The sequence below is a fragment of the Prinia subflava genome, chromosome 1 (assembly GCF_021018805.1).
Source record: "Prinia subflava isolate CZ2003 ecotype Zambia chromosome 1, Cam_Psub_1.2, whole genome shotgun sequence".
NCBI lineage: Eukaryota > Metazoa > Chordata > Aves > Passeriformes > Cisticolidae > Prinia > Prinia subflava.
In genome coordinates, this window is record NC_086247.1 from 85816622 (window position 1) to 85842253 (window position 25632).

At 38.3% G+C, this 25632-nt stretch overlaps 1 protein-coding gene across 1 annotated transcript in view; it reads left to right on the forward strand.

Annotated features, from left to right (window-relative positions):
• The window catches only part of CDYL (chromodomain Y like), a 109693-nt gene that overhangs the window by 28610 nt on the left and 55451 nt on the right, over positions 1-25632 (forward strand). The window contains exon 2 of the mRNA XM_063401699.1: positions 18669-19335. Within this exon, the coding sequence (XP_063257769.1) occupies positions 18669-19335 (667 nt within the window). The remainder of the gene's footprint in view (positions 1-18668; positions 19336-25632) is intronic.

Here is a 25632-nt window from a genome sequence, read left to right on the forward strand (position 1 = left end):
GGTGCTACACCTAAGGGAAGGGTTTGAGACACCCTCGGGATGGAAGCAGTAGGACTGTGAAATACTTTACTCGTCAGGAAACTTCCCTTATAGGAAAACCAGAGAAATAGTGATGTGACGTGGTGAAATGACCTTTAAGGCTTTGACTTGTTTTGCTGAATCGGTAGGAACATTGCAATACCTAAAAATGTATTTAATATTCTGTGGGCTCAGTTAGTAGGGGGCAGTTGATTGTGGGGAGGAGGAGAGGGAAAGAGAAGAGGGAAGATAAAACCGGACTGTGAGACATACTGGGAGGGTGGGACAAAATGTTCCAAAGGTATTTGCACAAGAACAATTGTAATTGATCACTGAGTGGTGCCGTTTCTCAAGAGTCATAAGAACTGTGAAATGACGTCAAGGAAAAGGGAGAAACTGCAATTCCAGGGAAGAGCTGTCTTCAGTGGGAACTATATCTGATGCCTGCAAAGGCCATCAAACCCAACAACAGGGTCTTAGAGCTGCACTCAGCTATCCTATTAAAAGAACTTTTTCTCTCTTTCGGTTTCATCTTCTAGTTAGTGTCAAAGTTCTTCGTTTCAAAACAAAAAAACTTTCTAATGCACGTTAGCTGGCAGAAAAAAAATGAAGGAAAATAACTCAGTTATTCCCCATAATGACTAGCTTTCCACTGATTAAAGTAATTAAAGTGATTTTTCAGGAGCTGTAATATCCTTATAATTGATATAAGTGGTGGGAAAAAGTAATAGTGAAATTATGACGGCCTGTTTTAGTTATTGTTTATAATTTACCTGCAACAGAACAGCTTACCTGTAAGCATCTTTAGACCTTCATGCTGTTCCATCAGCCCTACATGGAACAGCTAAAATTCATGTTTTGTTGGCATAAGTTAGCACAGGTGCTACAGAATGCACTTTTCCTGCACCTGACTGCTCCTTCCTGCCCCTTTGCACGGCAGAGATTTTGATCAATAGTGATGCAACATGATTCTGGAAACAAGGCAAAGTTTAAAATATTTTTTTGTTTGTTGTGGCATTTTAAACCTGTTTGTTGTGTAGCTAAAAACCCCTGTGCTAATGTTGAGGTGTGGTCGAAAGAGCACCAGCACCCATACCAAAACCGAAAATTGTATTAGATACCATTATCTCCGTTATCCTGGTGCTTTTAACTTTTTCTTATGAAAGGGTGTGTGGGGGTTGTGTTTCAATTTAGGAAGCAAGACTTTTGTCTTGCCACAGGTCTCTGGCATTGGTATCCCAGGTATGTGATGCCTGAATATCACCATGTGTTAGGGTATGATTGAATTCCATTGAGGGTGTGAAGTGCTGAGACTGGGTGGAGCACCTCACTTCTGGGGTCGGTAATCTGGATCTGAGAGGTGGCTTTCTGCTCCTGAAAGTGTTGTGTTTTCAGTCTCTGCTTTGCCTGATAAAAGCTAATTAACCTTCACACATCAGGGTCCTCATGAAAACATTTCTGTGAAGAGTAAGCTAGTACTAAGAATTTCCAGCATGGAATTTCTGACACCAGTTGTTTTTTGAGGAGTTTGGGAGGAACAATAGGGGTCAGATGGGGGCATTTTTTTCGGTGGAAGTCAGTTGAAATTAGCTTCTTAACAGTAGAAATTCTCATCTTTTTTGGAAATGTTGACATTGAGCCAACTTTTGATCTTTCAACCTTGCTTTTTGCCTCTGTGGCATATCATCTTCAGGGTGCTGTTGTTTAGGAACTTTAGTGTATTACTTACCCAAAAGAACGGAGAGCTTCATCCAAGTTACTTCTCCCAGAATGTGCAGAGAGTTTGTCTCTTTTGTGCTTCCTGGATGGCAGGTGGGGATTATTGCCTTCATAATGTGAGGAAATGCATCATTTTCTGAGGAAGGACTTGTGATTCTCTGAAGAGTGGAGGCTTTAGTAGCTCCAAAGAGAGGCCATCATGTCAACTTTTCAAGGAAAAGGAAGTTAAATCGGTTTTGAATTACAGTAAGGCTGAGTGCATTAAGTTGCTTTAAGTATGGTGTTGAGGTGTTACAACTTGTATCAGACAAAGAATGAAAAGTGTCTTGCGATGTTACTGATCAGAGAAAATAAAACTTGTACCAGAATTGAAATTCCTCATGATAGCATCGATTTAAGGAAAACAGCCTCATTGATAAGAAATACTTAATTAGAAAAAATTCTTAAACAGTTAAATTTAATAAGTAGTTGTCTTTATGTTGCCTACATTTTCTGAACTGCCTCTGTAACCCAGACTCTGAAATGTTACTGGTCTGGATGAAAGGGAAAATAAGGGCTACTACTCCAGTTCAAGCACTTGATTGATCTGCTGGTGGCCTTTGCTTTTCCATAAAGCTTCTTTACCCTGCTGTCAGTGAAGTGTTAATCCTTATCTTTATACTTCTTAAAAATGCCAAGTAGCTTTTGATATAAGAAATGCTCTACTGGACTAGCCCAAAAATCCACCTAGGCAGTAATGAACAGGTAAAGGATAATAAGACACACAGAGTGAGTCTTCCTTTGGCATACCCTTCTTGTCCCTGGGGAGCAGTAATCTAAGAGCTTCCTGAGTTATGGTCTGCACTTTGTGTTTACTAATCTGTAATGGATCTGTAGATCCTGAATTTGTCTAGTTGCTCCACCGTGCAATGAGACAATAAATTCTGCAACTTGGCTGTGTTTTTAATTTTTTTTTTCTCACTAAGTATTCCCCGCTATTGTGTGTTGTTATGGGACATATAGGAAACATTTCCTGTTCATCATACACCTCTTAACTAAAGAGTCAGTCTGTTCTGTTTTTCCTTCTGTGGGAACTGATAGTTCTTGCTACTGGAGATCATCTGCTCTCAAAAAAAGATGGAAAGGCAAATGCACATGTGATGTGGATGGTATTTGAGTTTATACCATGCAGTTCTTGAGAAATTGAGGCAAACTTCAAAAATTTCTTTAATTATGTTTTGGGGTTTTCCAAGTTGGAAAAAGGTTTGGTCCCTACCGTTCAACATTTTTGTATTTGTGATGAGTGGTTTAAGCAAGATGAACCCCGTGGCAACCAGGTAGTACAAAAAAAAAAGACAGTGCTTTAGGTTTCTTTGAGGAGAAGATGGAGTGAATTAAAATAAGTTTGGACAAAATGTAAGAGAAAAGCGCACTCAGAAGGCCACTGGTCCTCATAAAGATCTGTTTACAGGCTTTGAGATCTCAGGCTTGTTTTGGCAGAGGATTCAGTTTTACACATAGGATAGTGTAGCTAATTTTGCGATTCCTTGCAAGTGTCAGAAGTTTCAAAAAGAAGCTCCTCAGAGTACCCCCTATTCCAGGAAGTTAGAGAGTAAAGTTATCTTGTCTGTCCAGTCCCACCAGTATAAAACATTGGCATTTCCATCCCGTAGACATGTAAATTTTAAATACTGTCAGCAGAACCTTAATTTCAGTTGTCAGTTTAGCAAAGTCTTGAAGATTTTCAGTTTAGTTCTGGATGACACCACTTTTATTCTTCAGAACTAGCTCCAAACTCTTTGATAGAGAGAATCACAGCACTTCAATGTGGAAAGCTGTGAAGGTGTAAGAGAGAACCAGCATGATTTATACAGCACTGATTTTGGGTGTAAGGAGGCAAATTGAAACAGTAACTTTATGGCTGGCGGCAAAAGAAAGCTTAGACTGTTTCTAATACACACATTGCTCAGCAAAAGGCCTGTTGCTCTCAAAATGTTAAGCTAAAAAAAAAAGAAAAGGCAAAATGAATGTGCTTTAGCAGTCATTGGTCTGCGACAATTTATCTCTTTCATATCCTGTCATAGACTAGTGTACAGGAAAAAAAGCAGCCCGTTTTAAGTTCAGGTGCTGGTAGCAGGATGTCTCCTGCTAAAGCATTCTATACAGAATACTTTATAGAAATAAACCATTTTCCCACAGATTTCTTTTTCAGTGTGACACTGGGTGTTTATGTATAGTGGAAACCAAAATGAAATTTCACATCCATCAGTAACTGTATTCTTTAGAATTAAGGAGTTGTCTGTTTCACTTCCCTTTTTCCTCCCTCCTGTGAGATGTCACAGACTTGTGGAACTGTCAGAAGAATAATTTCATTCAGAAATCTGCATCTGAGTATTTAGATTTAAAAATTTTTAAGAAGCTTGATTGAAGTCCTTTTCTAGTTTGGAAGCAGTCATGCATTGTTTTTCTTTGTGAAACACAACTCTGGATGAAGATTCTACTTTGGCCCTTGAATAATTATTTCTAAATGTGAGATGACAAGTTAAAATGACATTGTGTCTATAGACCAAATATAAAACCCTTTACTTAACCCTTCTTGTGTTCATAGCAAAAAATTAAGTTCATTGTAATTCTTTATTTGTTTTCTGGATTGGAATGGTTTCACTTTTACTTATTCTCTGCTTTAGTTGTTAGAAAGCAAAGCTTCTTTAAACATGCAGTACTCAATGTAAGGAATACATAGAAGAAGAAATAAAGTCCTAATCCTTTTTTGACACCACATTGTACTTGATTACTGTGAAAAGATCCATGTCATTAAACAAACAAGGACTTTGGGTAGAAAAGTTTTTGAAGGTGAGTGATTTTTCAAAACTCTGATGTCCTCATGTAATTGAAGACATTTTAAAAACAAGGAGTAAAAAACATGCAGGCAACAAATTGAAAGGTTTTAATTCATACACTTCCCAGGACTTTTAAAATGTAATTAATTAGTCTTTAAGAATTCTTGATTATGCATTTAATTATATATGATACTTATATATAATTTGCAATTATTTTCATGCATATAAACTCAGTATTCAGTCTTTAAAGCGATCTCCAAAAATAATGTATTCCTTCAGGTAACTCCCTCATCTCTGGGGTTTTTTTTCAGGTGAAGGTACCTGGGGTTAAATTTCCTTTCTGTTCATGACAAACCCATATAAACCATGATGCTATAGATTTGCATCCGTTTTCACTGTAATTCCACATTATATTATTCTAGAATAATTTATCACTTCTGTATCTCCACTTCCTTTTTTCACTGCTCTGTCTCGCTTGCATCACATAAGGGGATGATTACACAATAAACCAGCTGAAAGCCAAAACAATTTGGATGTATTTAAGTTTAGCGAGATTCATTCACCAGTTTAATTTGTAACATTGCTACTTATTGGAAAAGGATGGAATCAGCTATGTTCTTCGCAGTAACAGAGCCAAGTTGTTCAAGATTAAGCAGTATATGAAACAGAGATGTTTGTCGTCATGGATTATAATTATGAAAATTAGGAATGCGGGGTCTTTTAAGACCTTGTCTGTTCAAGGGAAAAAGCCCTAAATAAATATTGTGTTCTCCCATAAATTGTTCATACATTACTGCCATGTGTTAAAAGAAAGAAAAAATTAAGAGAAAAACACTTTTTAAAAGAAAAAGTTATTAAAGGGTATTTAACTATACCTAACACTTAACTGTTTTGTTTTATTTGAGCTAAAAAAAATCTATTTCCCGTTGGTGGCATGACTAATCTCACTCAATATTATAAAAAGCATAGCTTTAAAATGAAAATCTAAATTAATCAGTGATATATGTAGAATCATAGAATGGTTTCCTCTCGAGGGAACCTGAAAGATCATCTAGTTCCAGCCTTGTAGCCGTGGGGGTTCCTTCTTTCCTTTCACTAGACCAGGCTGCTCAAAGCCCTATCCAGTTTGGTCATGAATACTTCAAGGGACAAGGGATGCACAGCTTCTCTGGGCAACCTCTTTCATTGCCTCACCACGTTCACAGTAAAGAATTTCCTCTGTATCTCTAACCCAAATTTCAGTTTGTGCCCATTACTCCTTGTCCTGTGTACAGTTCCTGTTGAAGAGTCCCTCTCCAGCTTCCCTGTAGGGCCTTTTCAGATACTGGAGGGCTGCTACAAGATCTCCATGCAACCTTCTCTTCTCCAGGCTGAGCTCTCCTCAATCAAAATTTTAAAGGATCTAGAGGGAAAGCCATGTGAAGAGTGGCTGAGGCCACTTGGTCTGTTCATCCTGGACAGGAGGAGATGGAGAGAAGATCTCACAGCAGTCTATAGCTTACTTACAAAGGGAAGAGAACGGGTAGACACTGATCTCTTCCCTGTGGTGCCCAGTGACATGAATGGCCTGGGGTTCTGACATGGGAGGTTTAAGTTGGATATTACAAAAGGTTTTCTTCACCCAGGGGGTGGTTGGGCCCTGGAATAGGCTCCCAAGGTTGGCAGAGTTCAAGAAGTGTACTGATAATGCTCTCAGGCACATGGTGTGAGCCTTGGAGTTGGTGCTGTGCAGGGCCAGGAATTGGAGTTGGTGACCCTTCCAGCTGAGGACATCCCATGATTCTGTGGTAACCTTCTCAGCCTGTTCTCTGACCTTCTTCAGTCCTCTTACCAACTTTGTGGCCTTCCTCTGTTCCATCTCCTTATGGAGGGCCCAGAACTGTACACAGTGTTCCCAGTGCAGTCTCATGAGAGCAGAGTGGAGGAATCACCTTCATCAACCTTTTAGCCAGTCCCCTTTGGATGCAGCCTGGGGCCCCACTGGCTTTCTGGGCTGTGACCGCACACTGCCGGCTCACGTTGAGTCTTTTTGTCAGCCGCCCCCCACCAAGTTCTTCTCCATAGGGCTGCTCCCAAACACCTTTCTGCCCAGCCTATGGGATTCCTGGGATTGCCCTGACCCATGTATAGGACCTTGCACTTGGCCTTGTTGAACTCCATGAGGTTTGCACAGGCCCAGCTCTCCAGCCTGCCCACTCCCTCTGGATGCCATCCCTTCCCTCCACCATGCTGACCGCCCCACACAGCTTGGTGTTGTCAGTGAACTTGCTGAGGGTGCCCTGGATCTGTGTCACTGACAAAGACATTGACCAGCACTGGCCCAGGACCGACCCCTCAGGGACACCACTGGTCACTGGTCTCCACATGGACGTGGAGCCACAGACTGCAGCTTTGCACGTGGCTGTCCTGCCAGTGCTTGCCACTGAATGGTCTGTCCATATATCCATATCCTAGTGACTGACTAATAATTATAAAAATAGCAAGGGAAATTCTGAAATTTTAGGTTACTTAAGTAGCAAGATGTGGAAGATGCTGTCTCATGAGCTGCATGGTTAAGTACAGAAGTCTAGGCACAATTTGCAGGAAATCCTGTTACACACACATTAGTGCTTTGGATTGCATCTAAATTTGTGCATTTGCTTTAGACACTAAATTCTGTTCTCTGTACCACTGCTGCAAGGGTAACAATATGAATTAATTTAGTTTAATTTTTAGTAACTATGGAGATAAGATGAAGTCCTGTGCTGAGTATACTATGGCGCTAAAGTTATAAAAATGCTATCCAAAATGATCACAGAAGACCTCTTATATACAAAAATATTTTTAAAGTTGTTCTTTAAAATATATTCAAATTAATCACTAGCTATTTTGAATTTACAGATGGTACTGGGCATTGACAACAAATGACTATATTAATTAGCAGCACCTGATAAAAGGGAAGGTATCTGTTTTAATGAAGATTCTAAATTCCAAATGTTTTTAAGATGTGAAGAGACAGACACTTGACGAGGAATTTGTAGCAGAAATTCTTTGAATACATTATAATAATGCTAAGTATGAACACAAATGTATAGGGAAAAAAAGGAGCTCTCACCTGTCCTTCCAGGCAAATTTTAACATGCTTTAATATTACAATGTTACTGTAACTGGATTATGAAAAAATAACTATGGCATATTCTTATAATTTGGAAAGTTGCTTCTAAATAAATTATCTCTATTTTATGGAGGCAGGTTAGAAGTTTGGAAGACAAACCAGTTCAGCCTTGGCTGAGCATACGGTGAATTTGAGGACTTCTTTGTGCAAAGGAACTGACTGGCATTGCTTTTGTAGGAAAGAGATTTTTGTGAGGCAGTAGCTGTTTTTGAAGGGTTGCTCCTCACTGGTGACACTGGCCTGTGATAGCTGTTTCTCAGTGCAGACAACTGTAAATAATGCTTATATTGCAATGTGAAGATATGTTAAATATACTTTCATGTTCTCTGTGTGGTATTACTTTGGATATCAGTTTTTTTGGATGGAGAAAGAGCAGTATAGCTAGGGTACATAAAAAAATCTCTTAAGTAAAAAAGTGTTCACAATTACAGTGTGTATTTAAACTGACTTTAGATATGAAAAGACATAGTGGAGGGGAAGATAGATGCCAGTGTATTACATGCAGAAGGCTTGATACTCCATGCACATCTCAAATTAGTGAATGTGACTATTTGATAAACAAAGAGGTGAGACAGTAGTTTATTCTCTACGCTTTAGGAATAATTTGAGATTTATCAGTGAAATAACTAAGGCAAAAAGAAAAGTTTGGGTCTAAATTGAAATACCTTCTATATAATAAAAACTGTTTGTGAACAGTTGCTATACTACAAACATCTGCATAGATTAAAGTGAACACGATGATTTTTAATTTTTTAAAAAAATAAGTGTTATTTTGCAGAGTGTTTTACTTCAGTGTTGAATCTGGAGAAATGAGTAAAGGTTTAATACACCATTGCAGTATAAAATTATGAGGAAAATAATCCTCAAGGCACATTTTGGAGAGCAAACTGTGATGTGGGATTAGGAAAAGCACTGCAAATAGCAATATCTGATTCACACAGGGACGGGGGAAAGGAATAAAAAGCAACTGAAAGTTAAGGACACAGCATGAGAGGTTATTTTATTGTTTTCCAAAAAACAAAAGAAGTCCAGTGGGTGGGTAAGGATACACCAAAAGTCAATATAGTATCCATATCCTATTCATATCCATATTTTTTGGAGGAAAATACAGAAAAATATGTTCTTCCTCTGCAAAAAGCACAAGATAGTTTGTTTACCATATTTTTGTGGTTATAATAGAAAGTTGGCAGATTATTTTATATGACATCTGTACAGAGGGAAAGACTGGAATGCAGACAGAGAGGGACATTTGTGCTTGTAGAAGGTAACTCTTGGTTCCTTTGCTCTTAAGGAAGGACTTTAGCAAGTTGTACTTCTGTATCATTTCTGCCTAAGTGGAGATTTCAGTTGTGGTTATTCTTTAAGAAGAAGCTCTAATTATTCACAGACATCAAAGATCAGTGGCTAAATCTGCAGTACAAATAGTTCAGGTTGCTTTAGTATCTGTGTTGTGACCTTAAAGGGTCACTTAAAATTTTTAAGTGTTTTATCAAGAGTTCAGTGGCTACTTCATGCTACAGCCACTGTTGAGGTGATGCTTTCTGGAGAAAAATAATGTTCAAGAAGAAGTGGTTTGAGTAAAAAATAACCTTTTAAAATATTTTATTACCCAGTTCTGGAAACTGCATGTTTTTCCTTATTCTGCTTGATTCCCAATTACAGGAAATAGAAGATGCTTATGGAGAAGGTTTTTATATGTATATTGCTTCAGAAAATCATGTTAACAATGTAATAGAGAAGTTGCTGTACCCAGCTTCAAAAAAAAAATCAGAATTATTGAAAGATGAGTTTAATTACCTCAACAAAAGCTGTTATTAGTGAAGCTGATGTTTTCCAAGCCTAAGATGCTTTGCTTTTTCTACTTTGTTCTCCTTGCCAAAGCATGAGGGATTTTGAAATTGGAGATGTTCTATTGACCAACATCAGAATAATCAGACTAATACCTGGTGTCTGTTACTTTTAGTATGCATATATGAACTGATGGTGGATAGGATCAGTAGGTAACAGAGCTTAAGACAGTGCGTATTTTTAAAAGACAACAAAAACCAATCTTAGCCATCAATCCCTTTGATTCATGAGTTTTAATATCAGTATAATGTGTTAGGTTGAGTAATTAGTGATTTGATGTTAAAATGTATGTAAGCATTAGATGCATTTCAGGAAAATGGTAATTGCTGGGAATGGATCTTCATGGAAATTATACCAGCAGGAGGTATATGTGTGTTAAAACCAGTGATGCATTGTAGGGTACTTTTATTTCTGATTGACGTATTTGAAGAATAAAGCTTAGGAAGTTACAAATACTGGTGAAACAAGAAAGTCATTTGAATACATACCTTACTAGCAGAACTTGTGCTACTCACATGCAATGTGCAGGCTTAGTAAAAAGCTAATTATGTGTGAAGATCATGAACCTTTTTGTATGTACTCTGAGTCTTTTGTGGTTGTTGTTAGGAAGGTACACAATGGACGAATATTGTAGAACCTGTTTTTATGAATAAACTTGACAACCTTGAAATTTGGAAGAATCTTTGCCAAGCAGAGTTACCAGCAGTCCCACAGTTCTATTTGTACCCCACAGCCTGGTTACAAAAGCAAATGGGAGAGTGTAGTCGTGGAAGCTGCAGTGATGTTAAATAAGAAATGAGTTCAGGTTCACACTAAAGATGGAGAGATGGGGGGACTTGAGACCCAAAGTAGAGAACTACCTTTTTCCATGTGGAAAATATAGTTCATCTACTAATAAATCTCTTAAAGAAATAGAATGTCAGAACTAAGAGGCAGCTGTGCAAGCACTGAGGTTGATTCATTAGGGGAAAGTTCTGTATCACCAGCTTTTCTAGATCAGGTGTTGAGAGAAGGTCTATCGCAGGCAGAGTGACCAGGGACACACATTCCCTAGGACATGTTTGCATTGAGGTACAGAATACAGAAGGAACCAGCAAAGAATGTTGTTCTTAACTGTGATCTAGAATTGTTGAGCATCTTTGTATTTGAAAACAAAAATTCAGTCATGGTCTTATGTCCAGGAGCTTTATTTCTTATGGAGATAAGCTTTTGATGCAAGGGTGAGAGGAGCCAGGTAGGAGGCTCCAAGTATCTATTGTGCCTTCTTGGATGGTATGATTCCAGAGAAAGCTCTTGTTACTATATTTAGAACTAGTGTCTCAGGACCTCTAAGAGGAAAAAGGAAGAAGAGACTGCTACTGAATAAGCCTCTAGGCGCTGAGGTCTGTGTCCCTTCTTACTGAGGTTTGGTCAGGTCTACACTAGATCTGATCTACAGTAGCAGACTTGTCACTGCTGCTTCTGCAAGCAGTAGGCTACTGAAAAGCCTTATTTGGTGTCGGTGGATGAAACTGTTGTAGAATTAAATGAAATTTGACAAATTGACTACAGCGTACTAAGTTCACTCTGCAGCTGTCCCATGATTTTGTTTTTTCTGCTCTTCTTTCTTTCCCATTTCTGAAGTTTGCTTAGCTGTAACAAGGTGTTCTCTAACACTTTAATTGCAGTTTTGCTGTTGACCTACTCTCTCCTTAAGACATTCCTTTTAGATAAAGTATTTTGAATCTTTATCAGTCATTTGTACTTGAGCACTGTTGAAGGTCCAATTTCTCCTGCTTTGAAAGCAAGTCTGTAGTCCTGATGCTTAATATTGACTAATTCCTTATCTGCTACTCTGTATTATTCTCACTGAAGGACCAAGTGACCATATTTCTGTTGGACTTATCCTTTAAGTAAATAGTTGTCAAGATGTTGAAGCTGTGAGGTAGCTTTAGATTATTTCTACATTTTCCCAAACTATCACACCCAAAATTTGGCATCTTTGGGTGAGAGTTTTTCCTCTCATGTTGGCAGAGTTGCCAATAATAAGTATGCATTTTGGTTTTCTATATTAGTTTATTTAGGAAAATATTGGTAGCACCAAGTTTTGGACCTTCACTTTTTGTAGTGCAGTGGAGAGATACTAGCAAGAGAATTTGGCAAGTGCAGACAGAATACTTACCCCTGGGAAAAAAACATCCAGGATTTGCCTCCTGACATGTAGCTTTTACAAATGAATTGAAGATGGGAAGAATATCCTTTGGTGTTCTATATGTGGATGATGCTGAAATCTTCTAGTTCTAGTAATGATAAAATTTTTAGTAACTTAGTAACATAATAATACTTACTTAATAGCTTTGACTGCCAATGTGTATCCTAAACCCAATGCTAGTGTTTTTTGGTAGTTTCTTCTGATTTGGACCTTTTCCATTTAAGATGATAAGCCTATTTAATGCTACTTGTTCTTGTTTCAAAATGAGGAAAACAGTGCATGTTTGGTAAGAATCCATTGTTGCAGGTGTTTGTTTATATTATGTTTGTACAGATATTAACAGCTTTGCATGGATTTTCATTCTGCTTTTGTGCGAAGTAGAAAATGTATGTCTGTCTTACCTTAGTGTAAATAAAATGTTAGAACTGTTGCAAACTGTGAGTTGATAAAATTGAGATTAAGGTTTTCTAACCATTCTTGCTGTAGCTAGGTGACTATAATTAGGGTAAAGCAGTTGATGAATTCTTCGGTAAGCTGTAACTTGCATCACAACTGTTGTAACTATTTCTCTGTAAATTATATCTGGAAAGAGCTGAGATGCTGACAGTTCAGTATCAGTCATCACTGGTGACTTGTGAGGAATTAAATCTCAGGCAAACTGTTTATCCAGGGAGTTAATTCTCTAAACGAAAGTAACTTTGTCACAGGTCCTCCCTCCACACCCGTTTCCCTGATGTCCTGCACAGAATAGACTTCTTACAAAGATCTACTTTCTGATTGTGATCTGCACTTCTGAATATGTCATAAAGTAGTTGCAGATACAGTGATTAGTTGTTTAATGTAGGTTCAAGGTATAAAACTTTCTGAAATGCTTTTTTGGGAGGTGGCTGTGCAGCCAAGCATGGCATGCACCATAGTGTGACTCCCTGGAATCACTGGCATTGATGAGAATGCAGTAATTAAACTATTTTGTCTATTGTCTTTGCTGAGACTATGAAAAGATGTAAAACCTAAGACTAATGAGAACTAATGAGCTTCACTGGGACAGTTGTAATTTTATAGGCAACTTGCTTAGAAATTTATACAGAGGGTGAATTAAAATCCAAATTATAACCCGCAGGCTACTGTATTAATTGAATGTTACAGATAGCCTTAAAGTTAGCTCTTGCATGACTTGTGTCCAGGAATCCTAAAGGAATGGACAGCCTTTGATTGAAATAGAGCTTGGGAAAAGGAGAAATCTTAATATTTGCTTTAGAACAGCCACTTAATTTTTGAAAGGAAGGTTGAGCTATGTAGCTCTCTTCATTGCATTGCTAGCATGAAGGACCACAGAAGTGCATTAGTCCCTTATGGGACTCCTGCTCATAGATATGAATGTGTTCCAACCTCACTGCACACACTGCTGCCTCCAAAGGAGTTTGGGAGTGGCTGTGGATTGCAAAGTGATGATCCTGTATGAGCTCATCCTGCTGGTCCCGATTGCCTGAAGATGGTCGAGTTGATGGACTCTGTACCGTCAGGCCTTGGGCCAGATCAGGTATCATCCCTCCTCGCAGAGCTGTCACAGAAGTTGCATCATCTGCTGTAGCTAATTTGACAGAAAGGCAGTAATCTCCCCACACCTGATCCACATTCATTTTGTCCAGTTCTGGCTTCCAGAACAATGTATGTGTAATACAGCCCTCAGCATGGCCACTCCTGTACTGTACAGACGCTCTGGTCAGTCATGCCATGAGGATGCAGCAGCTCGGTTTATCATCGCCTGTTAATCCAATCAGTCTGTTCTGCTAATCAAATCAGTCAGCTCCGGGAGCATGTGGCAGCAGGCTGATGTGTGCTCTCCCAGGCTGGCATCAATGGAGCAGCATGGAGCTGCCGTGAGGATGAACTCTTGGATTTATATGGTATCCTAGTGTAATTTTTTAATGATGCTGTTTGAGCTTAAACCATACAGTATTGGGTTTTTGCATTCTTTTTGACACAGATTTCGATATTCTAAGTGTATGTATTAAGTGGTTTTTTAAATTTCCCTGCTGGTGCTTACTGCAGTGAGCAATACTCTGACTTCCCTTAAGTCATCCTATGGGGAGTTATGTATTTTCTAATAAAATGTGTACATTTAAGATTCTAGCGCACATTTTACAGATCTTCAGGTGTGTTTTGATGTCCTCATCAAATATCTCTTTGAATAACTGTTTTCCCAAAACCACTTTAAGCAAAACATGGCAGTTAATGGTTTTTGTTTGGTATGCTGCCATTTATTGGTTGATTTATTTTTTTTTTAAATGTAGAATGCATTTATTTTATTTACAATACAAAGTATTTGAATACTGTTTATCGTTGACTTCTGGAAGATTTTAATAAATGGAAGATACACTTGAAACATTGCTGATTGTTTATGGGGCGTCATTTAGGTCCCATTTGTGTGTGAAATAGTTTCCAACTTAAGAAAGGGTGACTGTTTGCTTGTAGTGCATACATATGTCATGTAAGAAATACTTGCATTTATTCTAGCTTTCTGTCTCTGACTTGGGGAATATCTCCAGTAGTAATTTGGCTCAAGTGGAGAAAATCAGTAGAGTGAAGCAGTTGGTGCTGTGACCCGCACCTCTACATATTTTCCTGTGCAGCACTTTTATATTGGACTAGATTTAGTGGAGCCTCTCAGGAGCCACTACATGTACTGAAACCACTCAGAGGTGTTACTTGCTTGGATCTGTGTGCCCCCTTAGGGGTTGAAGTGTGACAGATGCATTGGTACATCTCCATTTCTGGTTTGTATTTCTCCATAAAGAATCCACATCCTGTATACCAAAACTGGTCTGTGAATAAAACCATTCCACAGTAAGCAGGAATAGTGCAGAGGAGGGAAAGATTTGCTTCCAAATTGCACTACTGCTCTGAACAAAAACAATAATGTAAACATAGACTTCAGCTAACAGAACAAGGCCCTCTCATATATTTTACATCAACACATAGAGTATGAAGTCCAATAGATTCTATTCTGTAAACTTTAAATTAATTTAGCCTGACATGAATGTGAGGACAGAAAGGAACATGGTGGGAATGCACAATGGATTTATTATAAACAGGGCAATACTCATTGAATATTTGGATGCCCACATGTGTTTATTTTGGTCTTTGGTTTTTGTTGCCATCCCACCCCCTAACAGATGTAGCTTTAGTTTAATTTATTCAAATGTTCAAAGTATGATCTTTTTAATATATATACATATACAATGACTGAGAGCATGCCTTATATTGAGTTTACAAATGTGCCCCAATTACAATGCTTTAGATGAGAATGTTCTTTTGAATGTCATGCTTACTTTTATTGACCTGAGCTAAAGAGTTTTCATCAGGGATTAAGAATGCATGTCCTTTTCCTGACAATGAGGTTACTGGACCAATCCAGCCTATAGGTGTTTGTTGTCCTCTGCTGAAATTTGCAGTCCTCGTAGATGTGTCAGAAAATACCGCATGTGGCTGCTCTCCAAACCAGTTATTTCAGGATGCCTACATTAACTCAGGTATTCTTAATATCTAAACCAGGTCACTTTGACAGACCTACATTAGGGAATAATTACAGGAGAACGTGTGCTGACAGATGGGGAGGAGCTGTTGTCTCTGAGCACAGGACAGGGAGGAGTTGCAGTGTTGCCATTTTCACCTGGTGCAGCTGTAGCCAGTCAGCACTTCAGCCTGCAACCATATATTGCTTTTGTTTGTTTGTTTGTTTGTTAATTTGTTGGGAATTTTTTGGAGTGTAAGTTCTGTATCATTTGCTAATAAAAGCAATTAAAATCCTCAAGGAGGGAAAGCAAGCATGAACCAATTTTACTACGTTAATTGAAGGAAGGGAGATTTACAAATTTACAGATGGGAAATCTCAGGTATCGTTGTGGTGGGTGGGATGATAATTTGTGCATTTTAGTGTTGGATTATACCTTTGAGCAGCTCATTGGATTTTTGTCAATTCTTCTGCTGCCTGAGTTTTTGAATGTCACTGATCAGTTACCCCCAGGTGCGGAAAGTGATACTTAGTATGCTAAAATAAACTGTGAGGAGTTATTTTTTTGCCACCCGTGTAATTTACCTGATAACTTTGCCTCGCACCTGTTTTATCTTCTTTTATGTTGTTTTGTCTTTTGTTGTGATTCTTCTTCAACACTTGAAAACTAACCATTAATGGCAAATCTTGTAGTATAGAACCTTTTAACCTCTAAAAATAAGTACTACCCCATGGCATAGGGCATGGAACGCTGTAGAAATGGTAGTTGTCACAAAGTACTAGTCAGCATTTCTAGTGGGATTATGGCAAAGGATGTATCTTGCTCTCAGCTCTGGATGAGAAACACTTATGTAGCTGTTATCATCAGCCAAAGTATTGAGGCAGAATATTCCTGAGCACTTTTTCAAGTGCTTCTAGGGGAGTCAGACTAACCAAACTGAGTCAATCCAAAATAAAAGTCCCTCACTAAAGCTCTGAAGCTACATGATAAATTATGTATCACAGGTTAATTGTTGTAATTTTTGTGCTGTAAATAAAAAAGGTATTCAAGAACAAATAAAGGGTTATGAAAAACAATCCTTTTAATCAAAAAGAGCACTGTCAAAGTAGGTTTTGTTGCAGGCTTGGACAATACAGCTAAATATATCTGTTTTCTTTATGCATGTCTGCTTGCTCCGTAAATCATCAGGTTAAGAATGGATTTTGTGTCTCCTGTTCTAGAGTTCATGTTTCTCTGCAAGGTATCTGGTTTTTTGGATGAGAGAGCTGGCTTCCTACTTGAAAAGGGCATGTCCTTACTGGGTGGCCTTTCAGTATAGAATGCCAGTGGTAGAACTTTGTGCTCAGTAGTTGTTGCTGTTCATTACAGAGATTTTGTACTAGAGAATAAAAATACCTTGGTAGTAGCAGAGACCTTTCTCTGATAATCGTGCTCTTAAAGTCTATTTTAGAAGGTCAGGAGAGGCAGAGAGAATAAGCAAGACTATCAGTAACTGCTTTTTTGACAAGATAGGAAGTTTGATTCATGAGTTTGTTCTTAGTTTTTAATTTAACATGTCTGACAATATTTGAAGGTCTTTTTACTCACTCTCTACTAAGATTGGAGGCATGTTTCTCCACTGTGACTTTGTTCAACTCTTGGAGTTGCATTTTCTTTTAAGATGTCTTTAAACATTTTCATGGAAAAACAAGTTTCATTTTTCTAGCTGCTTTTTTTAATCCCAGTAACTACTAGAAGGTTAAATAATCAGAATAAAAATAGTTTTAATGTATTTTAAGATTTTAAATCAAATTTGGACAATTTATATTGCATATCTCTATGGAATGCATTGAACTGATTAACAAGACAAGGATGGAGCTTGTTTGTATTTGATTCTTATTTTTGTGTTTTTGATTTGGGTGAGCTTTTTTTTAAAAACCTATGTAGACAGAGCTGAGCAACATCCTGCTGACACAGTACAACACCTGCAGGGTATCACATGCAGTTGTAGGGTATGTCCTTACATTGCTGCTGAGATTATAATAATAGTAATCATTTAACCTTACTGTTGAAAACTAGGGAGAACATTATAGCATTCCATGTGTAAAACTGAGATGCACTCTTAAGAAAATCTGTTGTCAGCAGTCATGTGATTTGGTAATGAATCATATACCATATATGTACCCTGTTTATATGTGCACCATATGTACCTGTGTTTTCCTCCCATCCTTCTGAACTGTTCTGTAGACATTCTGTTTGGTTAACGCCTCTCTGGTAAATGTCACTCTTTCTTCAGAGGTTCTTCTAGGTAGGTGTGATCTTGGCTTCTGTGCATGGTTTTTGTTCATGAGGGGCTGGGAGTTAAATTAATACGTAGTAGCCCAAACCCCAAAGACATGCTTGCTTTTTTTTTTTTTTTTAATTATTACTAAAAGAGAGAGATGAGTAAGAAAGCTGTATCAGTCCCATAACTGAAATGAAGTGGGATGGAGGATTTACCAGAAGAATCAACCTGGGTAGGAAAAAGGAAATAAAAAGGGGGAACTGTAAGACTAGCCTTGGACTTATATCTTTTTTCTGTAAAAGAATTCCCTTTCCACAGGATTAGCATGATTGCCATAAGTTTTAGTCCGAGGCATGAGCCTCTGTCCCTGCAGCTGCTGCCGTCTGCCCTGCCTGCTTTACCCCAGTGCCTGAATTCCTCCAGCCTGTGGGTCCCACATGCAGTTTTAGAATGTGCATGCTTAATACTTGTGACATAAATATCATCTCTGTTTGCAGATAAGTGAGGCATGGTAATTTGTTCAAGTATGTGTGTCAAAGGCTCTGGCAAAAACAAATTCTCTGTTTTCACAAGAAGCCTCTACAAAAATTGTCTGAATTTTCCCCAGTTCCTAAGCTGTTCCATATTGTCCCTGGTAGCTAAATTCTAGGTCACTGTAAGTAAGAGATTCTCACATATACCTTATGCTAAGCAAGCAAATCATTCAAACAATATCACATTATTAAGTTTGGTAATGTAAACACACTGTATTTATACAGCATATTTAAACATGACTTCTGTATTGAGAGAGGGAAATCATGTCCATATTGAGGTTGGTGCAAGAGCTTCTCCGAGGCCAGTGCTGATTGTCAATTTTAATATGTCATATACAGATTTTTGTGCATGCAAAATACGTAGTGAAGAACAATTTTGATATTCTGGAGCTTTTTTTTTTTGAGATGATGGTAACAATCAAAAGTTTAAAGTGAGGGATTTCCAGTCAGTAGTGAAAGACTATAATACTGTAGAGCGGCAGTACAGAATTACGAAACTACAAGACTATTTTATAATCTGTCTACACTTAACAAATCATTTACATGCAGGTCACTCTCTTGAGTTGTGTATCTACTCATACCTAATGCTTATTTTTGCTTTTTAACAGGTAGAGAGAATTGTTGACAAGAGGAAAAACAAGAAAGGAAAAACAGAGTATTTGGTGCGATGGAAAGGATACGACAGCGAAGATGATACTTGGGAGCCAGAACAGCACCTTGTCAATTGTGAGGAATATATACATGAATTTAACAGACGCCACAATGAAAAGCAGAAAGAAAGCACATTAACCAGGACAAACAGGACCTCTCCAAATAATGCCAGGAAACAAATTTCTAGATCTACCAATAGTTCTTTTTCAAAGACATCTTCTAAATCTTTAGTTATGACTAAGGAACACGAGTCAAAAAATAGTCAACTTTTTTCTGCCACACAGAAGTTCCGGAAAAACAATTCACCATCGCTTTCTGGACGTAAAAATATGGACCTTGCAAAATCAGGTATTAAAATCCTAGTGCCCAAAAGTCCAATTAAGAGCCGGACAACAGTTGATGGCTTCCAGAACGAAAGCCCAGATAAAATGGACCATATAGAGCAGGATCAAGACGACTCTGTAGCACCAGAAGTAGCAGCAGAAAAACCTGTGGGAGCTTTGTTAGGACCTGGTGCAGAGCGTGCTAGGATGGGGAGCCGACCAAGGATACATCCATTAGTGCCACAATTGCCAGTGCCAGTAACAGCCACAATTGCATCAGCATTAACAATAAATGGAAAAGGTAGGTGTATGAGTTGTCATTTTGGTGGTGATTTTTCATTTGACTGGCGTTTTGTTGCTGTTGAGATGCAGACAAATTACCCACTCTGTTTCAGCCATGCTGAATCAAGTCTGGAGAACTTGACTTTATTTTACATAACTACAAAGCCATTTGGAATTTTACCAGCTTTTGCTTTCCTTGCAGAGATTCATTGGTATTTGTGTTTTCAGAATCACCATAAGATACATCTGTGTTTGCCTTGACACTGTGTGGTACACATATTTAGTGTACCATTTCCAGATATTACATCATTGCTTTAAGGTTATTTTAATAGATCATATTTGATACAAATATTAGAAACATTAATTATGGGAAGAGATGAATGGTGTGAGCAGGGAGTCTTCATAACAGTTTATATATCTTTTTTGTTATAAGTATTGCCTGGAGAAAAAAACCTGTGAGAGTGATGTTGCTTAAAAAACAAAGTTAACAATCTTTGTTTCTGTGAAAATTTGAGCCAGTTGTGGAAATACATATACCTTCTGCCTGGATTGAAATTTGGTTTCATTATATTTTAGCAATATTTTTTTGTTTATACCTTATTTGATTTTAAGCACTTACTTAGGAGTGATGTCTGGCTTGCTAATATCTCAGCAGATCACAGTTAATTCAATTTGTACTGTAAAATTTGTGACATCAAAGTATTCCAAACTGCTTTTCTGGGAGGGAGCTGTTTGTTCGCCATCCAGCTGAGACCCTTGTTTAAGATTTCTTGGTCCTTATTGTTGTGCCCCAAACCTTTGTTCTTCCCTGATAGACTCAGTTGTGTGGTCACAAGTGTCCTCATAAGCATGCTTTTGAGACTAAATTTCCAAGTTTTAATTTTCAAGTAAAGGCTGCGCCCTCAAATAAAATGCACCAGGTCAAATGTGCAGGTGTGCTATTGATGATGGCTTGCTGGAAAAATTGTCTGGAATTTTTCAAGGACTGAGCCTGCCAAAAAACACATTTAGAGACACTGTATAGGGAAAAAATGTGCTGAAGACTTTGGGAGAGTTTGTGTTGGGTACCCCACTGTTGCTTGCATTGAGATTTTCCAAACGAGCAGCTGCAGCCAGAGAGGTTGAGAAGCAGTGGACAAGGGAGGAATGTGTTCTGGAGCTGCGGTGTCAGGTCATGGACCAACCCATTTTGCTGCAGATGAACTAGGTAACCATGGCAATGCACACATGGATGCCAGGAATATCTCTTGCTTTGCATGGGCTAAAGAAGGAATGCAAATCTCAAAGGATGTAAACAAAGCTGAAGGGAAAGATGCAAGAAATGCCAGGATGAGAGTTCTCTGAGTAGGTGAGGTAGACGAGTTTTTGCATGGGATGGTTTTATGATAATAAGTGTGCTGGAGTGTGGTGGGGTTCCTAGTGAAGTGGTTGGTAAGTTCTGCCTTTGGTCTCCTGTTTTTTTGCCTCATGGCATCCAGAAAAAATACTTGGGACATGAAGGACCGTTTTGGGTAGATCAGATAAAATCGTTCCCACCAACCTCTCACTTTGGTAATAGTGGTATGGCAAGGGCCCAGTCCCGGCATCCAGTGGACGCAGAGAGGCCTGCAGAGGAAAGGGAGTGACACAGAAGGTGTAAAGTGAGATACATTCCTGTTTCACTGTGATGTGAAATTTCCTCAACTGCCACCACCTCCTTCAGCTCTTCCTAGGCATTTGTCTGGGCAACTAACAAGGAAAGCTATTGACTGGCTCTAGAGATGATGGCAATACAAGAGTTTTCTCACACTTACATGTTCACAAGATCCCAAGGTGTAGATCAAAAAAGGAGCCAAGGAGATAGTCACAATACGTGGTTGATGAAACACACACAATATGTTCTACCTTCTGTCTGCTGCTGGAGGTGTATCAGTGCATTAACTGAGGCTTTCCCTGTCTTCCCTGATACACCACTGCCAATCCCCAAGCTGAGCTGTGCAATTTCCTGGAAAATGGATGCTAAATGCCCATATTTATTGGGGTTTTATTTTATTCACCTGCAACACTTTGGGGGGGGTAACTTTTCAATCATGAAGTATTTGTGTGATTATAAAACTTGGGAAAAAAGTTACAAAAGAAAAATACTTTGCACTTCTATCTGACATCAGTCTCTCTTCCTAACTTTTCAGGATTTCTTTGACTAATCTTCCTCATGGAAGCCCAGGCTCCAACTCAGTCATTACGCATGGCCTGAGTGGATTTATTTAGGGAGAAGCAAAGCAAAGAGACAGCCCTGTCTTCTAGAGCTCTCCTGGCCTTGGAGCTTCCTGAGCTTACACATTTGCTGTCTTTTCACTCCTTGAAGATGCACTCTTCTCCTTGCTGTTTTTATTTTTAACTTCATACTGCAACTCATTAAAAGTGTAGTAAATAGGTGCTTCCCTCCCCTGCATGAGGCTGCTGCAGTTCAGGATCCAGTTTTGCTCCTTACTCAGGACATTCCTTCAGTCTTAAATGGACACCTCATCACATTTTCAGCATGACCTCGGGAGTCATATATCATGAGAGGGGTATTCATTGCACAGAAATGCATCTTCATATGCACCAGATCTGACATATTAATAATATAGATTATAGATCTGGCATTTGGAGCACCCTTCCAAACTTCCCACCTCCTCCACATACACCTTCTGTTAATTTTAACAGTTCCTACTACCACTTGAAGGATGCTGTCAGGAAGACAAAAGCAATGTTTTCAAAAATAAATTTGTGCTTGAGCTGGTTTAGGAATTTTTTATCAAGATGTTTTTGTTGGTAAACTGAATACTAGTCATAAAGCATAATTTTGAAAGATTCTATAAAAAGATATATTACACTTCCAAATTTTTGAGACCGTTTTTAAAATTAAAGCTGAATTACATTTTTTGAAAGTAATATTGGAAAAATAATTAAGAATTTTAACATGAAAACAGTGTTCCTGATTTTGAGTATATTGCTATGACTTTTTGAATAGTGTGACTCAGGTCGATCTTTAAATTCTACCTCAGGATGGTGAAACTCCTCAGTGTTTAATCTGTTATTTGTTGGTTTTCCCCAGCCTTGTTTTACCTTTTTTATTTGTTTAATTCTTAAGAAAAGTGCATACCAAAAATCCCAGAAACGTGTATGCATATGAAAATACCATGACAGCAATTACTAGGAAATATTAGTGTAATTGTAGCACCTAATCCTGCTTTTCCTGAGACAACTTCAGTGGTGCAGTTCATGTTCCAAAATCTTGCAGTTTCAGAAAAGGCAATCAGCAAATATCTGTATAAATATACTGGGGTTCTGGGGAATAAAATAACAGTAGTGTTTACTCTGGGAGCTGGTGGTCTCAGCACACTGAAATCAAGCCACTATCAAAAGGAATAGCACTGTGTTGAATGCTCATATTTTAAATGCCTGGCCTTGAAAACTGAGTCAATGGAATAATATATGTACAAGTCTAAGACTTAGGCTGATGTATAAAAGAAGTGAGGACAGATAACTGAATTGAATATTTCTGTGGTTCTGGTATTTTGAAGTATGTGGTGATCATCAGCTGTTACTAAAAGTTAGTAAAAGCAATCCTGAAATGGATGAACAAAATAGAAAGACAACACCAAAGAAGTGAAATGTTGTGAAAAAGATATTAGTGGCACCTACAAGTAAAGCATATTACTCAAAACTAGGCAAGACAAAAAGTGGCTTTGTGTCTAACAACAGGTTCTGATACCTTAAAAGTTTCTGAAAATTTCCTTCATCAAACTGGTATTTAAAAGTATCTTTGAAATCTTATGGCAAATGGTTTCAGCATAGTATGGTCATAATAACCAAGGAAATGCCATTTAATAGAGTGCACAAGAAGAGAAGCTGTAGAGGGAATCTGATCTGTCAGTCACAGAGGGCTAGAGAGTTGTCTTGAGATTTTAGAAAGGACCATAAGCCAGGGGAATACCATTTCTTGGCAAATTCTGTTTTTTATTCTGGGTAACCCTATAGTTGCTACAGTTTTTATTCAGGTAGCAATGTCCAACATGTGGATGTAATTGAGAATAAATGCCACAAGAAGGGAAATTATGGGCAGAAAGGCATGCAAAGCTCAAAGTCTAAAATAAGGAAGAAAAGCACATCTAGCTGCATATGTTAAAATTAGAATGAGCAGGCTGGTGCTGGCATATGGGAAGAGAAGAAATACGAGAGATGCAGTGGATTACATCAGGTTTTGGTCAGACAAGCACCACCAGTGTGCACGGAGGCATTAACATCTCCCTCCTTGCACGTGTTAGTTCAGATGAACAACTTGCAGGAGCAGCAGGCTGACAATACAAAGATGCTTGCAGTGTAGCATACTTCAAGGAACAAGGATGTCTGCTGATTTTTTAGTTGGATAATGGTGCTGTTTTGATCTCAAGACAATGGTATTGTCAGCAAAAGAAAAGCAGGCATCAGAAAAAAAAAAAAAAGTAAAAGAAAACAAAAAACCGAGAAGCCTGAACTTAAGTTTTGTTTGTTACCTGTTCTCTCCTTTCCCCAAAGCAGCTTATGTGATTAAACCCCACAGATTCTGGAAAAATAAAATCCACTTAAACCTAAAGGAAAATAGTGTCTGTTTGGTTAAGTGTCTGATAACTTTAGTCTCAGAAGGAATCAAGCAAGTGTGGAAAGGATTATGGAGGCCACTGGAACTGAGGAGAAACATCCATTCTCAATGCAATAGCAAGCCCAGCAGAAAGGGTTTCAGTCTCGCCCTGTTCATTAGCGTGAGGGAAGCTCACACACTTCCTCCCAAATTCTCCCGGTTACTTTTTCACCTCTGCCTGAGTGTGCCTGGGTGTTGAACTCTGCATGAGGAAAGCTCCGCTGTCACCAGCAGAACTGGCCAAGCTCGAGTCCTGCGGGAAGAGCACAGCAGCTGACTGAGCTGTGAATCACAGAGTTGTCCAGATGGATCACGGGCTGTGTATAAACCCTCTGAGAAAGCAGAATTAAGAGAAGGGTTGGAGAAGTTCATTGCTGTGAATTTAGAGTACAACAAAAGGAAAGTTGAGATGATGTGTTACAGTTTATTTGGATTTCTTTTTAGCATCCTGAAAGGACAGGAGCAGCTTTGAGCCCTCCTTATGTTAGGCGGGAGATTTTTTTGGTTAAGTAGCAAAATGTGATTTCCGAAACAGAGCCCTAAGAGAAGAACTTCGTTTTTGTTTTGTACGTTGCACTTGATTGCAGCGTGGCTTGATCTCTGCTGAGTGATCTGGAAAGTAACCAAATATTTTATTAATGCAAACAAAAGCCTATGAAATGGGTTAAAGTCCTTTGCAAAGCCATCTTAACTTCTGAAATTACTGGTTAAACTTCTTTTTTAAATGCAGAAGTTTTTGATATTCTGCCTTTGGTTGGGTGTCCATTTAGCAAATCACTAAAGAGTAAAGAGCAAAGCAGTTTTCATTTAATCAAGCTTAAAGACACCTTTGGGTTGGTTTTTTTTCCTCCAGAAGTTGAATTTTGTTTTGACTTTATTTCTTAAGAAATTATTGTGTCCCTTCTGCACCATATTGCAACATTTTAACCTAACATCAATTTTTCCTTCTGTCTTAAAACATAATGTTCTTCAGCTTCTTTACTCTTAACTAAAAATAATCAGAATTGTTGCCGATTTCTTGTTTATCTATATCTTCTGGCTTAGTATAAATGCAAAAGTTTTAAGCAATGTGGGAGAGTACATGGTCTATATCATGTCGAACATGGATCTGTTTCTGTTCTGGTTTTTTTGTCTTCTCTCTGCCCTATTGCTTCTGCAGTTTGTAGTACACATTATGGTTACTTTACATGGAGCTCCAGAGTTGAGAACTTGCTGTGAAAATCTCTTATCTTTAGGTTTATGTCAACAGAGTATCGTAATAATAGTAATCAGGATCTAAGTGCAGAGTTTGCTTTCATTTTAAGGCTTTATTTCTGAGAAACATAAGGCATAAGTGACTGGTTTCTTTCATTTTCTGCCTTCTGCCATTCTCCAGTACTCGAAATGGAGATATCTCAGTTGGGTGCTACATTGGAGTAGACTTTTAATTCAGCTGAGCTCGTGTAAAATGTAGTTACCTTGAAAAAAGTGATCCCTTTCCTTTCCCCAATCCCAGGTATGGGAGATATATTTATATATATATGATTAATCATATATATATGGCCTAACCAACTGGTCCTTTAAGGGCAGGCTTATTTTTATCAGCCTTCTGGAAGTGACAGTGAGGTAGAGGATGTGTCCCTGGGGAGGGAAACAGACACATACTTTTTTCCTTTCTTAATTGTCCCTGAAAAA